General features: G+C 35.3%; 1 protein-coding gene across 1 annotated transcript in view; it reads left to right on the forward strand.

Moving 5' to 3' along the window:
• The window catches only part of CRIM1 (cysteine rich transmembrane BMP regulator 1), a 174,367-nt gene that overhangs the window by 136,091 nt on the left and 23,257 nt on the right, over positions 1 to 15,019 (forward strand). Inside the window, exons 8-9 of the mRNA XM_058021151.1 lie at positions 1,370 to 1,498; positions 13,140 to 13,296. Coding sequence (XP_057877134.1) covers positions 1,370 to 1,498; positions 13,140 to 13,296 — 286 coding nt within the window. The remainder of the gene's footprint in view (positions 1 to 1,369; positions 1,499 to 13,139; positions 13,297 to 15,019) is intronic.

Here is a 15,019-nt window from a genome sequence, read left to right on the forward strand (position 1 = left end):
TGCAAAAGCTGTGTGCTGGAATGTAGCCAGTATGCACAGGAATCAGTATTTTGTTTAAGAGTGTATACTTCTAGCAAGTTAATCTGCATTGAATAATATTTTACCCTTACTCTGAAAGTAAAGACTAGCTGCCTATAGGTAAAAGTGGCAACATCTGTGGTCTGAGGATGAAAGCTGGCAATATGTGGCCACCTCCACTCCATATAATTTCTCCATATTTTCACAATTTATCACTTTAGATATGGAAGGCTTTTTAAATTTAATTTTGTATAAATCTTCATTTTTTGAGATAGAGAAGAAGAGTACACTTAAACACTTGAAGCACTGAAATGGAAACTCACAGTTCTTTAAATAATGCGATTTTTGTTTCCTGACTATTTTGTATAATGTTAATAATGCTTATAACTGTGAACTCATTGGTTCTTCAGTACCTGAGTTCTATGAAAAGCACAAGAAAGACAAACTTAGTCTCAGAGAGCAAAAAGTTGTTCAAGAAAAGATAGGTATTGCTTTCCTCATGAATCCTGCTTTATGATGGTCATTTTGAGGTTTCTTGTTATCTTGGTAAGTGTCTGGATTTTGGTTTATTCTAACAACTTTCTATACTACAGCATGTTATTTTCTCTGTCTACCCTATGTATCAAAACAAATTTCATACTCCAGCATATTTAAATGGTGTTAAAAAGCAAGTATTATACTGTTGATAAGTAACTCACAATCGGCAATGATCTCCTCAACCTCAGAAAGCATAATCTGGCACAGCAAAGTATACTGTAAAAAGTAATGTTTTCAATAAATAACCATGATAAATGCTCTCCAGAGGTCTTTCACATGCAGTGCATCTTACATTCCCTTTTGGTATTCAGAGTCTCTTCTGCTGTAAATTTCAGCAGAGGTGATCTTGTTCACATGGAGAACGATTTGACTTCTGAGTTACATGTTTGATGTGCAGCTTGGTAGTATCAATCAATTCAGCTTCAGAGAAACTCTGCTCAGTTTCTAAAGCAAAAAAATCTGCATGAAATTTTGATTAAACACTTCTGGAGAAATGTGGGCAAAATAAGTATTTTGCATTTAGTTTGAAACTGCATGAGCATGAAAGCTGATTTCATAATGAACAAAAAAGTGGTAATCCTTTTCTGTTTAGATACTTCAAAAATTTTCTGCAGCTTCATGCTGTTTTTGTTGACTGTACATTTGAAACAAAGTCCATTTATTGGTTTTTTTTTTCTAAATTACCCAGAATATTCATCAGAAAAAAAATTAATTAAAATTACTCTCTTTACTGTTATGTTGTGTATGGATTTTTGTGAACTCAATTAAAATATTCAAGAATCTCAAATTTATGTGTTTTTTTTCTTATCCGCAGAGCCAACGTATATCACAATAGGTCCGCCCACCTGTGAGGCTTTGGTGAACTGCACTTTGACTGAAAAAGACTGTATCTATAGCTTCAAACTGGACCAAAATGGTTGTCGCATTTGTCAGTGCAAAACGAGTGAGTATGCAGAAATATGGTGGCTTCTACCTTTTATACCAAATTGTATGTGAAAATGGTAGTATGCTGATTTTTTTTCCATTCATAACGTTGGTTATGTGTTGTGTTGGTACGTGTGTGCTTTATAGTTGTTCATCTTTAAAGAATTGGTTCCTGATTTCTGATGTTGCTTTCTTGCTTAAAATGTGTTGTGAGGAAAATGTACAGTGCTTAACTTTTGAGGTAAAAAATTAACAGCTGGCTAGAAAAGGTAGTAATTTGGGACCTAATATTCATATAGACTTTGCGAAGTCTTATGAGAATTCCTCATTTCATTTTCCTCTGTTTACAGAATTTTAAGAGCATCTAGGTTTCTGCAATTCAAAAAATCCTGTTGTCAAGCAGCCTATTTTCAACTTAGGTTTTTTTGTCAAAATTTAGATTTTGAGGATAAATGTTTGAAAATTATATGCTTGGGAGTGGGTGTTTGTGTATATGCGAGTGTATCCCTATTTATGTTTATTTCTATAACATATTCCTATATTTATTTATATACATATAAAATATTTTAGTTAGCATTTTTGCAGGCTTTAACATCTATTTCTTCCCAAAGGAAAAACACTGTGTCTTGTGAGAACTTTGTGTGTATCAAGAAAAACATTTTTTCTCTATGTGTTTCCTTGAGACTTCAGTGTTTACAGGTGAAATATAAATCAGTATCCAGGTTGGCTTTTGGAATTGGCCCACAAAGGACCCCTGTGGAGTACTAGTCTCAGCTGCAGGATGCATCTCTGTGGCTGCCAACCCAAACTAGGAGCTCTTTGTAATGTTATTGTAGTTTTTCAGCTTTCTTGCAGCCTCTAAGGCTTCCACAACCAAAGTATTACTCCGTTTCTCTTCTTTTAGTTTGCCCTCTCATTCTCAGCCACTTTGTAAGCCAATATGACTATTGTAGGAGTCTCAAGTAGAAATGGTCAAAATAAAATTCTTAAACAGTACAAACTAAAAAGTTTTAGGAATGGATTGGTGTTGGAGAGGACATCCTAACAAAAGTAAATATATGGCAAGCCATAACAATATAATGGCAAATAAGAAATAATACCTTTGGAAGGGTATTCATGGAAGGATGACTTTCCTTAGGTTACATCCAAGCTATCGCATACTTGCCTTACTTCATTACTCCTAAGGAAAACATTAGAAATGTTAAGATCTGCTTTTAATGTTGTAATTTGATTTTCCTTCTCCTTCTGTTATTATTAAATTAATTGGGGAGCTTTGATCCAAACAAGAAGATGGACATTCATGACAAGTTTCATCATCTGTGCCTGCGCATGCAGTCCTTCCCTCCAGTTTGGCGCACTGGAGACACACCACCACTCCAAAGGATGATTTCTTCTGTCCTAGGTTACCAGCCTGCATATGGACACAAACCACATCTCAGGATGTTCTTGATTAGAGTACTTCTGATTAAATAGTGCAAAAGAACTTATTCAGGGGAATTTTTCTTTTGTTAGATTTGCTTGAAATTTTCTTCATTTTACTGTAGCAAATTGTCTGAAACAAAGTTAATAGTATCATTTATCATCTCTTTTTTTCAGTTAAATAATGTGACTAGTAGATTGCTTAAAAATCTCAGTCATTTAGAAAGAGGAAATCTTTATTTTCTAAGGAAGTGAATAAAATAACAGCTTAGAAATCATCATTTGGTGGTTATCAATCAAAATGAGAGAAATTGAACTTTTCTGTCAAGTAATGTCTGTCACTTGCAAGGCTCTCCTCTGGACAAAAGAGGGTGTGAGAAATGAGAAGAGAGAAGTCTTAGGTCAGATATGCTGAAAATGTACTGTGCTAGCTCTCTGTGTTTTGAGATCCTGTGTACTTTATTGTCCAAACCCATTCAGCTGCATCTTGGTTCTCTTAAGAACATCAGAGCTTGTCTTTTCTTTAGCTCGTGTAGACTCATGGAATTTTGGGAACATCATTGTCCTTATACTGCATCCATTTACTTTTTGCTGGTCTGAGCTGCTCAGCAGAGTCAAATTTAACTGCCTCAGTAAGGAAGCCCCCATGTCTACACTAACATTTGAATTCATCATATCCTAATTCTATTAATCTATTTCCAATAAAGTTTCATTCTTTGTTAATTTATCTTTAGATAGCTCTGCTGAAGGTTTGTTATACTTCAGTCATTTCAGCCAAAATAAAAGCAAAATGGTGAAGTGGAAGAACATAGTGAAGGTGTAATTTGTTCTTCTTTATTACCTATGTTTGCATTCATGTTACCAGAAATAAGTACAACAGGTTTATTTGGAATGATTATATAAGTGCAGTATAATGAAATTTGTTTGGCGCTTCATTGTAATTTAGTTTTAAGTCTAACCCACCTCATTCAAGCCAGCTACAGAATGAGAAGGAAGAGAGAAGCAAATCAAAACATTTCTAGAATATTATTTTAATAGAAGTAGTTTACTTTGTCTTTTATCCTTTTCATTTCTGCAGTGAATGCAAAAACGTGCTGTAGCAACATGCAGTGAAAACATATATGCTGTAAATAAAATAGAACAGTTTTTAAAAGTAGCAGAGCCAGATCATAGTTGTAACGGGAGGAAAAAAAATCACTGAGCAGAGCGTAGACTTATGTGGGAAGAAAGTTCAGGAAGTACACATGGAACCACAAATGATGAGGGAGAAAGAATGATCATACTGACCAGAAGCACTTAGAAGCCAAAGCAGCACTACACAGCAATAAAAGGTAAAAACTAAAATCCAGAATCTAGGAAGTACTGCTGCAGAATACCAAGAATAAAACTAAAACAAGTAGGACAAACAGGAAAGGCATTACCAAAAAAAACAAGAAAAAAGAAAAAAAATGTAGTGTGCAGCAATTGCTCGTGTGCTTGCAGTGTCTGGGCCTTTACTTTCATTGGGAGAACTGGGATGGAATGAAGTCTTTAGGAAGACAAATCCATTCGGAGGAGCCCTTGTGGAAGACCAGTGGTCTCCTGTTTGTGAGGCAGGACTCCTCTTGCCCCAGTGAAGACTAATGGCAGGATTAATAATGCCTGCTGATTGAAGGAATGTAGGATTTAAATCTGATTGATAGTTGTGCTGCACACAAAGTCATTCTTCAGCAACCATCTGCACTGCGGGCCTTGTCTGTTCCCTGGATTAGTTTCATGGAAAAAAAACCTTTAAAATCTCTCCTGTGACTGAGACTAGTATTTTACTCCAACTGAATTGAACATGTAGAATATCTTCAGGACATAACTGTGAACATGTATGAGTTTAATATTTTTTTTAACATTTCTAATCTTACTGAAATTGAATTAGAGTGTCGCTGTTAATTTAAAAAATTGTTTGCATAATTTAGAAGGCTTATCTTTGTGGTTCCAAGATGCAACTGTCATCCAGTTTCTTTAATTTCAGACTCCTTATGGAGAGATGCAACTGGAGAAGGCTGAGATGAGTCATTATAATGCATCACTTTTCACTCTGTGTCATGGTCTCTTTTGTCTGTCAAAGCAAGTCATGCAATCACTATTCAAAAATAAGAAATCTTTGTATATTATGTGTTTGCACAGTCCCCTCAACATGAAACCACCTTCTCCCCAAAACACATCCTATGGATACTCACAGAAATAACTTTGGAAGTCTTGGTCTTGGTACCTTTTCCTTTAATGAGAACAACATGTTTTCTACCATGGAGTTAAAAGGAGACATTATCATTCAGTCTGTACTAGCACACACCAGAACCACGGTCTTCAATATTCTGGCAAATCACACCATCTCCATTTATAGCTGATGAAGCAGAGTGAAATTCCAGCATGGACTTTGGGCTTGGCAGTGTGGGTCTTTATTTAGTTGCATAGGCATTCAAAAGCAGGATTGGTAGGTTTGAGAAAACGTAGGTAGGTTCATCTACAGGCTGTCTGTAAATAGCAACAGTTAAGGCTCTGAAAAAGCACAGGGATTGATGATTGGAAAATGCCTGAGAAAACTTTGTAGGCACTGCAGCAAGAGAACACATCTCAGTTCCTCATTTTGTGTGTTAATTCTTCAATAGTTAGAGTTCCAACCTTTCAATCTTATAGCCAAAATTTGAATATTTCATTCCCGTATTTCTGTATGTTGTCCATACTGAGAGATGTGTGTTCTCAACACTTAAATTCTCACAGTTTTAATTTTTTTCATTTAAATAAACTTATTTTGTGTTCATTTCTATGTCAAACTGAGTCAGACAGTAATTGCATATTAATCATACAAAATGGACTTCAGGCAATGCAAAATTCCTGCAAATAGTAGAGTAAAATATTAGTTAGGTAACACTTTTCTGTTTTAGTAGCAATTGTCTTCCAGTGTTACTTTCATTTCACAACGAATTCCATGGAAAATAAAAGTTATAAAATAAAAATCCAGGTAATCTTTCTTAGTGCTAAGGAGAACATATGTTAGATTTTTGAGTAATTCTGAAAGAGAGAAAAAGGATGTCTTATTATCTTTCTGCAGTGATGTAAAAGGGAATAGCTATTACAGGCAAGACTTCAGTTAAGGAAATACAACCCTAGAAAAATTAGGATGAAGCATGTTTCCTAAAAATTTAAGGCTCAGATCAGGAAAAAAAGTACATGTTCTTGTAGAACAAAAGTAGTAAATCTAAGCACACGTGCAAGATATTGGAAGTGCTCCCTGAAGAGGATGGAATCATGATGAACAGCTCATGCCAAATAAATATTATCTGTATTGTCACTAGAATGAGTCTTTGGCAGGATCTCTGAAGATTACAATATACTGGAGTTAGTGCTTACAATATATCTAGTGCAACAGAAGCAGATAAGAATTTCACCTGGCTTGCCTTGTGAAAAAAAAAAAGAAAATCAGTGTGCTTGAAGCTTGATCATTATACAGTAATTCCACCTTTGAGATGACACTGCTACAATTTCATTTTCCTGAATTCATGTGTTGTATGCAAATCCTAGATTTGTTTAGAGCACATATCCAAGTGGTTAATTTGCCTCAATGGGCTCACAAGATGATTTATTTAAACAGGGTTTTCTAGCATCACAGCGCCCAGTCCCTTCATTTTTTTTCCAGCTTTTGTGAATCATGATTTAAGTCTAACAAAAGGAGGGAGGGTTAGTGTGGATCTGTGGAGGCAATATATTCAGAGAATTCCAGTTACTGTTAAGTAACCTAGTTTTCTCCTTCATAAATTTGCCTCCCCAGATCCCCACCCCCGAAGATTAAGCAGCTGTAGCAATCCACACCGAGAGGACGGCTGAGGAGTGCTTAATTGTAAAGGTACTGTGAAACAGTTCTCCTGGTATGATCTGTCCTCAGCATCAAGAAAATTATACTGGTTAAGGTATGTAGCTAGCTTTGTGTAGCCATGCTACAAATTTGTAAAAATGGACACCAGCCTAAGCCGAGTTGAAATACTGACATAATTCTTGTCATGTATCTGTTAATATTCTCTGGCAGTTGTTTTTTTATCTGTGAATTACTGGACTGAAAACTAAAAGTATTTCAACAAAGAATGCATTTTCAAAACTTTGTAGAGTAAGATGATTTTCAGTCCTTATGATGCAAACATCAGTGTGTCCATATGTAAAATAATATTTTGGAAAAACATAAATATCCCAGTTTAAGAACCTAGATCTTTTTAAATACCATATATATGCTAGAAAAAAGAATTATTTTTTTTAAAGAGCTGGAATTACAATCAATCTATTAGAAATTCAAGAAGACCCTTTTTAGAGTTAACAAGCAATTCATGGAATTGAATTTTATTTACTTTTTAGAGGTTTTTTTGGGCAGTATTTTATAACACTCCAAATATTCATAGGTTCATGTGAGGTAGGGATGTGAGCACTCTGAAATCAGGAATAAATCATGCATACAGTGGTTTGAGTTTAGGACAAAGACCTGTGATTCCTGTTGCGCTGCATTGCCCCTGAGATGCCATACCTGAGTATGAGAAGAGGTTGTGTTGTATCTGAAATATTCCACTGCTAAGTTAATTCTACCAAATGCAGGCATTGCTAACATATCAGGGGACAGGATGTTTTTGTTGTCCTGTTTGCAAGGTGGGACCTCGACTGTAGTGGGTCACATCAATGTGTCAGCTGATGCTGATTTTTGAACATCCTTTTCTTTCCTTCAGCAGCCAATTTTACCCAGTTTTACAGATATCAGACAACCTTTTAAAACTAGAGTTGATGTTTGTGTTGAGAATAAGATACTTACTGGAAAGAGTCTTAAAACACCAGATAGTTTGTGTGTAGAATGCTTGCCATATCTTGGTAATCATCAGTTCTCAAGGCTTTTTTTCTACAGTGGTGTCCCATCCTCCATATCCCAAAGAGATTCCTCTTAAACTGTGTAATGCTCTTCTGAAACTCTCAGTATCTGTTTTATTATAGTCTGCATGTATGAAAGGGTTTGTAAACGTGTAGAGAAAGTGGGAAAAGAAATCATTATATTTAGAAGGAGTTTATGGACAGTGGTGACTAGGCTTAAATACCTCACCAATGGGTTTTTTTGGAAGATTAATTCATCTTCAGCTGTTCTTTCTGCTTCTATTTGTCCAACAGCATCACATTAAATTGATCCAAATGAATCCATTAATTTGAAATTCCCATATGCAGGTTGGCATATAATGTGTTTAATTGTATCAAACTACAGAACAAAGTATTTGCTAGTACTGCAGTCTTTAGAGGACTCAAAGTCTGTAAGCAATAGCTTTTGCCAGTGTGGTGAGGACTAGTGAAGACTGTGACTAGACTGTGAACTACCAGCTGCACCTGTTGGTAACTGGCTTTGCTGCTGCTTTTGCTGTCATGGTTGCATGTGGCAGAGAAAACTGTGTGGTCTTGTGTGGGTGGGATTCACTGCTGTAAGTACTCAGTGCTTGTTAGTCCTCAAGTATTAGTTCTAAGCAGAAGTTCTATTTAACAACAGCATTGGTTCAAGACAAACAACCTTTCCATGTTTAGTGTCCTAGCCTTCTACTGTACTTGATTCTCTCAGCATTTTATGTGATATTTCAGCTAATGTCACATTCAAAAGCTAAGTGTTTGTTGTAAAAATACAGTTCTATGACCCTGAGACATTGAGGAACACTTTCATCTTTTCTTAAAGTCATAGCTCATCAGTATCATTCTGGAATCATCCAATATCCTCCATCTGAACTCTGAGCTTGTCATGCAAATTGTTTTCTGGTTCATGTTTTATAAGAAAAATTAATGAACATGTTTCTACTCACCATGTAGAACTCTACTCGCAATCCAGATATTTCCCTAAGCAACACAATGAGAGATGTTTTCCCTTTAATTAATTTGCTGTTCATCATTTTGTTTCTGTTTTAGTCTTCTACTTCCTATCTAACCATCAGTTTTGTTCCCTGTGTGATGTCACTGTAACTAATCAGTCACAAAAATCCAAAAAAATAGCTTATACTTTGTGTTTAAAAGCTTAATCCCATTCTGTTAGAGTTGCAGTGACGTGCAAGTGCATAATGCAGTTCTGTCAAACTCAGAATGGTAGTTTTCTTCTGCATTAGCTTTTAAAATGTTTGCTGTATCCTCACTGCAGTCTGTCTGGTTGCCCTGATACACTTTTGAAGCAATTATTAGATCAGGTAGGGCTGGATCTTTTCTCTGCAAATACATTCATGATTTGGGATTCAGTTTCCTCATGAAATTTATCTAAGCAGAGGTGCAAAACATCCTCAAACAATTACTCTCCTACCATTTTGTCATAATAGATTTCCTCAGTTCATTGCAGTTGACTTTCATGAACTAGTGAACTAGTTCTTGTTCCTTAGTGTCACTTGAAATGCAAAACCTTAGCAAAAATTCTAGTTTTACCTATCTTTTCATAATGAATTCGTCATTCTTTTAGTAGTGATAAATTTAAAACAATAGCTAAGGCTATAGAAAATTGTTAGGATGACAGTTGTATACATATGAATATTTAGGTTTGCAATCTTTTTCTCTTCTTTCTTTCTCTGATAGCTATGCTTTGCTTTGTGACATTGGTGATTCACTTAATTTTCTGGAAAAAATACCTGGCTTAAAATGCTGGACTGTGCTTTTCATCAGGCCTGTACAGTGGACATAAACTCTGTACCAGATGGTACTTCATTTAGAGACTGCCTGCTGTTGTCATGTTTTTAATAATGTTTTAATAGGTGACATTTAGAAAATTAGATGTAAATTCAGAAAGCAGACCAGAATTCACATCCTTAGTTTCATAACACTACATTTCTTCATAAAGATTTTTTTTCAAAACTATTTAAAATCTATTTCCACAGTTTGTACTGTCATACTATCAGAAATTTAAGTGCAATAACATGTTAATTTCAGTAAAGAGCATCTTAGCAGAATTTAATTTTCAGCATCTTATTTGAAAGACTGTGAGCAGAGGTCTTTGGAGATTATCCTAATCACCTCATACATAACATTGACATAACACTGGAAAGTTTATACATTAACAGTCGTCTGCACTGACTTCAGCAAAGTTTCCCTTTATGCTTGACATAGTCAGACTTTTGATGATTTCTCATATGCTGTTTGTCTGTTCCTGGGAGGCAATGGTGATTATTAGTCACCCACCTCAAGGTTCTGAAGTGCTTTTCTTTCTTGGCCACTTACAAAGTGAAAATTCTTTTGAGGATAACTCACTATGGAAAGGATTAAGCAAGGAGGATATTGCTTCGAGACTGGATCTCCTAGTTAGTATGTCAGCTGACTATTTGAGTTTTAAGTATATTTAACATCATAAGCTACTTGGGATGAGACACTCGGGATGTCTTCCTGCTTTGTAGCACTGCCCTTAGACACCCTGAGCCTTTTAATAAAGTATATTAACTTTACATGTAACAAACTTCTTTTTCGCCTCTGAAAATCAGTTTCACTAGCCAAATCAGAGCAGAATAGAAGACTGAAAACAAAGTATTTGGCTGTGGGACTCTGAGTCGTCATTATTTTGCCATCTTCTATATCTTCATGGTCAAACCTGGATGTTGTATTTTGATACCTCTCCTTAACAGATAATCTGGATACAAATAAAATAAAGAAATATGCCAAGTAAAAAAAAAGTTCTTCTTTTTTTTTTTTTTTTGAGATTTTTTTAAAATTGTTTTTTCCAGCTCTTCATTTTACCTTTTTAATATACCTATTTATTTCTCCCATGCCTTTGCATGTGTACCTTTTTTCTTCACCTGTCTTCATGATCCTACTGTCTATAGACAACCATGTAAACATTTCATTTCCCTGACAAAGTATGCTTCAGAAAAGGAATGGTTCTGCTCACTTCAACCTGTGCATTTCCAGGTTATTCTCTGCTTAGATTAGTTCTGAGCATCTGCAGGAGTTGGTCATAACTTACATTATATCAAAGGTCATAACTGGACTTAATTATTTTTAGAGACATCCTTCCATCCTATCCTATCCTATCCTATCCTATCCTATCCTATCCTATCCTATCCTATCCTATCCTATCCTATCCTATCCTATCCTATCCTATCCTATCCTTCTCCATAAATTCTTTATAAAGTTCAAGCCTAGCTTTAAAAATTGTGACTACCCTTTAAAGTCTTGCATGATGAAAAGTTTAGTTAATTTTATTATCACTGTGTGATGCTAGGGAATAATCCTGTACAAACATCCCAGTATAAAAGCTCATAAATGAAAAACAATTTCTCATTATTTTGACTTGCTTCAAAAAAAGTCTATGTATTACACATAACTCACTCTTTACCAGAGAGGAATATCAAAGTTTCCTCTGCATTATAATGTTTTAAAATCAGCATTAGTGACTACATATTAAAAAGATTAGTATTCTTTGTAGATCAGCCTGACTTAATCCTCCAGAAATGTGTAAAACTTCATGTTTTACATCTTTGTGTATGTGTTTCTCTCTAAAGCAAGAACCTAAAACCAGGGCTACAGTTGCTGTGCAAAGGTTAGATCGGACCAAGAGTAAAAGCTTAAATCTTGTGGTATTGATTCTCTGCTTCCAGACACAATCTCTAGCGGTTATGAAAGGATCTGGCATTTTTTTTCTGTATTCTGAATGGCAAAAGCAAACCCAAACTTGCACTCCCTTTTTGCTTTAGACACCAAATTTGCATAAAAGGGGAGAGGTGAGAGCCATGACCCTGATTGTATTCATCCTATTTAAACTGAGCTCTGTTGTTTGGAATAAGGAGACTGTTATGATATTCTGCACTTGCATACCCAAATTCCACCTCAGAAATAGGCAGTGGATTTGCTGATTTTTTTCTGAGGTTTTGGTCTCATTCTGACACAGTAAGGAACAAATGCCTTCTTTACCAAGTGAGCATTAACTGGGTAGAATAGATAAGGAAACACTTGGCTTAGCCACATCTGGTTAAGTCAATATTTTGGAATCTTAAATACAACATTACAAAAACAGAAGGAGAAGCATTTAAGTAAAGCAAGATTCCTTCTGTAGTTTTCCTTCAGTAAATTGCCATTTTAGAGAATAAGTCACTATTAATAATTGATCTCCTCTTTGAAAAAACCATGTCCTTAAATGTTCATCCCCCTAAAGGAAAGGGGTCTTCAGGTCTCAAATGAGGAGCACATCTGGAAGAATAATCTTCAGCTGACCTCTGTCCAGCCAATACTTCGTAGTGGTGTGGAAGTTCCAGCTAGAGATCAGCCATCCTTTATATAAATATCACTCTTGAAGTCAGGCCTTTGGATATCACCCATCATATTCTTCAATTGAAGAATCTTAATTATATGTCCCTCTTTTTCTATTTTGATCTTACTTTGGCTATTGTAATAATAGGCATTTCTTTCCCTTGTGTTTTGCATCCTTAGTGTAAAACACCCCATAATTCTGTTTCCTCTCACCTCTGCAACCAATAAAAGAACATTGTATCCCAAAATATGTTAAGAGTGGTCTTTCTAGAAAAGCAAAAAGAAACTAATCAATCTCAAAATAGTAAATTGCAATGAGGGGATATAATGACCTTTATTTATCTCTGTACTAGAAAAATTGAATGCCAGCAGTTCAACATCTTCCTTATGCCACCACAAGAGGCAGAAAACTTGGTACTGGATTTCAAGAAACAGATCTTTTAGTCTCGCATCTTTAAGCTTCAGTCACATCTTAGGGTATTGCAGTTATATTTTTAAAAAGCAGATCTTAATCGAGTTGACAGCAAACAGCATAAAAAATAAAAGTTTTTAATATATCCCACCCTTTCAGTACTTACTTTAAATAAGTAGAAGATAAGTAAAGATTATCTATATTGAACAAAAGCCTACTAAACCCACATAGTGTGTGGCTGTTATATGTTATTTTAGATGTGTTATTATAAGCGAATGGAGAGACGGGTGTTGGACTCCATTGGCTGTGCATCTGTTCATAAAACCATGTTAGTTTGTGGTACCAGGTCGTACTCCCCAAGATGCTGACAGGAGCTGAAGAATCCTGTAGTGTCTGCTCATACAGTTTGGGTTGTTACTGCAGAATTCTGTCAAATATTTTAAAAACAGGACAGTCCGAAGGTAAGGCCTAGCAGTATTACGAAGGTGACAAAGTGAGAGGGAGCAGAAGGTTTATTGTGCTGAGGACATGTTTGTATAAGCAGTGTTCATGTTGTGATGAGCTGTGTGTGTCCTTGCAGGGGAGGAGCTGTGCACCGGCCTCATTGCGGGCTGTTCCTTGGACTGCTCCTTCGGCTTCCAGACTGACGCCCACAACTGTGAGATCTGTCAGTGCCGGCCGCGGCCCAAGAAGTGCAAACCCATTGTATGTGACAAGTACTGTCCCTTTGGATACTTGTACGTATTCTCATCCCGAAAGCACGCTTCATGCAACCCCCGTCTGCGGGAAACACGCAAAAGTCCAGGCGTATCCACTTGGCTTTGCTTGGGGCATAGCAGGGTGGTAGGAAAATAGAAACGGCGTTACGGATGTGGGAGTGCAGTGTTCTTCAAAATGGATTTTGATCAACACATTTAGAAACGGAACCTCAAAAAAACAGCAGATTATAAAGGGAAAGCAGTGTTAAATTGTTGAAGAATTTGACAAACAAGATGAGAAAGCTACTTACAAGTAATATCTCTTACATGTAGCATTTTGAAATTCTTTTGGCATGTTTTGAGGAACTTCTATTTTATAGCCCATTTATTTTACTCAAATTATTATCTAATATTTCAAGTTTCTTTTAATCTTGATATGACAGCAGACTAGTTTTAGTAAGACATTTTTGTTAATTGCAGGATTTGTGAAGAATAGTACTATATCTTATCTATGTTTTTGTAAATGCATTCAAAATCTGTATTTGTGGTAGACTTCTTTTTCCATAAAAGTAAATATTTATGGTTGTGAAACAGGTGATGAAAACTGAGTGGGTCTTTTGTTGCAGAAGTTTCTTAGTAGTTAGTTTGAGTGGTGTCTCTATATATCTCTATATATTTTACCAGTAAATTATATTTTGTATGGGTTCATTCCATGTCACTGCCTGCTTTTCACAATACTTTAATTTCTACCTCATGACAGCAGATCTTCAGATAACATTCAAATTTTTCTATTTTTTGCAACTCGTAGTTTTTGATAGTAATACTTAAATTTCTGCTTCATTTTAGAGTTCTCTTTGGCCCTTGTTCATAAATGTTGCAGCCTTTTTAATAGCCATTTTTACTGTGGTGTGTCCTCTTAGTACACTGAATAGTAAATGAGAGAGGAAAACAAGGGATTTTAAATTAAGGAGTCAATAAAATTATCATCAGGCATGTTGACTTCAGGACTGGCTGAGACTTACTGTCAGTTTTGCAAGTGAGAGAAAGTAGAACCAGAGGGAAGTTACAGAAAACGAATCCTGTAAAGAGCAGTAATTTTATTCTTTATGTATCATGAGTTTAATACATTGACCTACAGAGCATAATTACAATTCATGTATGTAATTTTTTTTACTTAGATGAGCTGAACCACACTCTTTTTCTTTTTTTTTTTTTCATTCAAGTGTATGCTAAACAGTTTTATTAGAAAATCTCTGTGAATTATATAGCAAAAGCACTTTAAAAATGACAGCACATTTTAATGAGCATAGTATGGTAGTTGTAAGATTAAGGTGTTTTAAAAACGAGTTGATTTCAAGCTGATACCAGTGTTTTCAGGAACTCTGTCTTTGGGATGATTTTTCCCATACAATTTTGTGCACCTGAAAAATATATGAACTTTAAACCGTTTCACATTATTTGGAGAATAGTTTTCAATTTAAATTATGGGCTTACATCCAGAATATAATTTTATTATGCACAATGGCTGATATTTTTAAATAATTAATGTTTAACAAAGTCTTCAGATGATTTTTTAGAAATTGGAAATGAGCACTCTAATCTTGTCATTTTCTACAAAATACATGAAAAATTACACTGAATGAAATTAATAACATTTAAAGATATCTTCATATGGAACTATTTGTAATATAAAGGGCTAAAGTTGTGTCAAGGACTGCTTTAGGATCATTTCACTTCGAGTTTTACTTTGGTGTGAAAATTA

Source organism: Melospiza georgiana, chromosome 3 (assembly GCF_028018845.1).
Source record: "Melospiza georgiana isolate bMelGeo1 chromosome 3, bMelGeo1.pri, whole genome shotgun sequence".
NCBI lineage: Eukaryota > Metazoa > Chordata > Aves > Passeriformes > Passerellidae > Melospiza > Melospiza georgiana.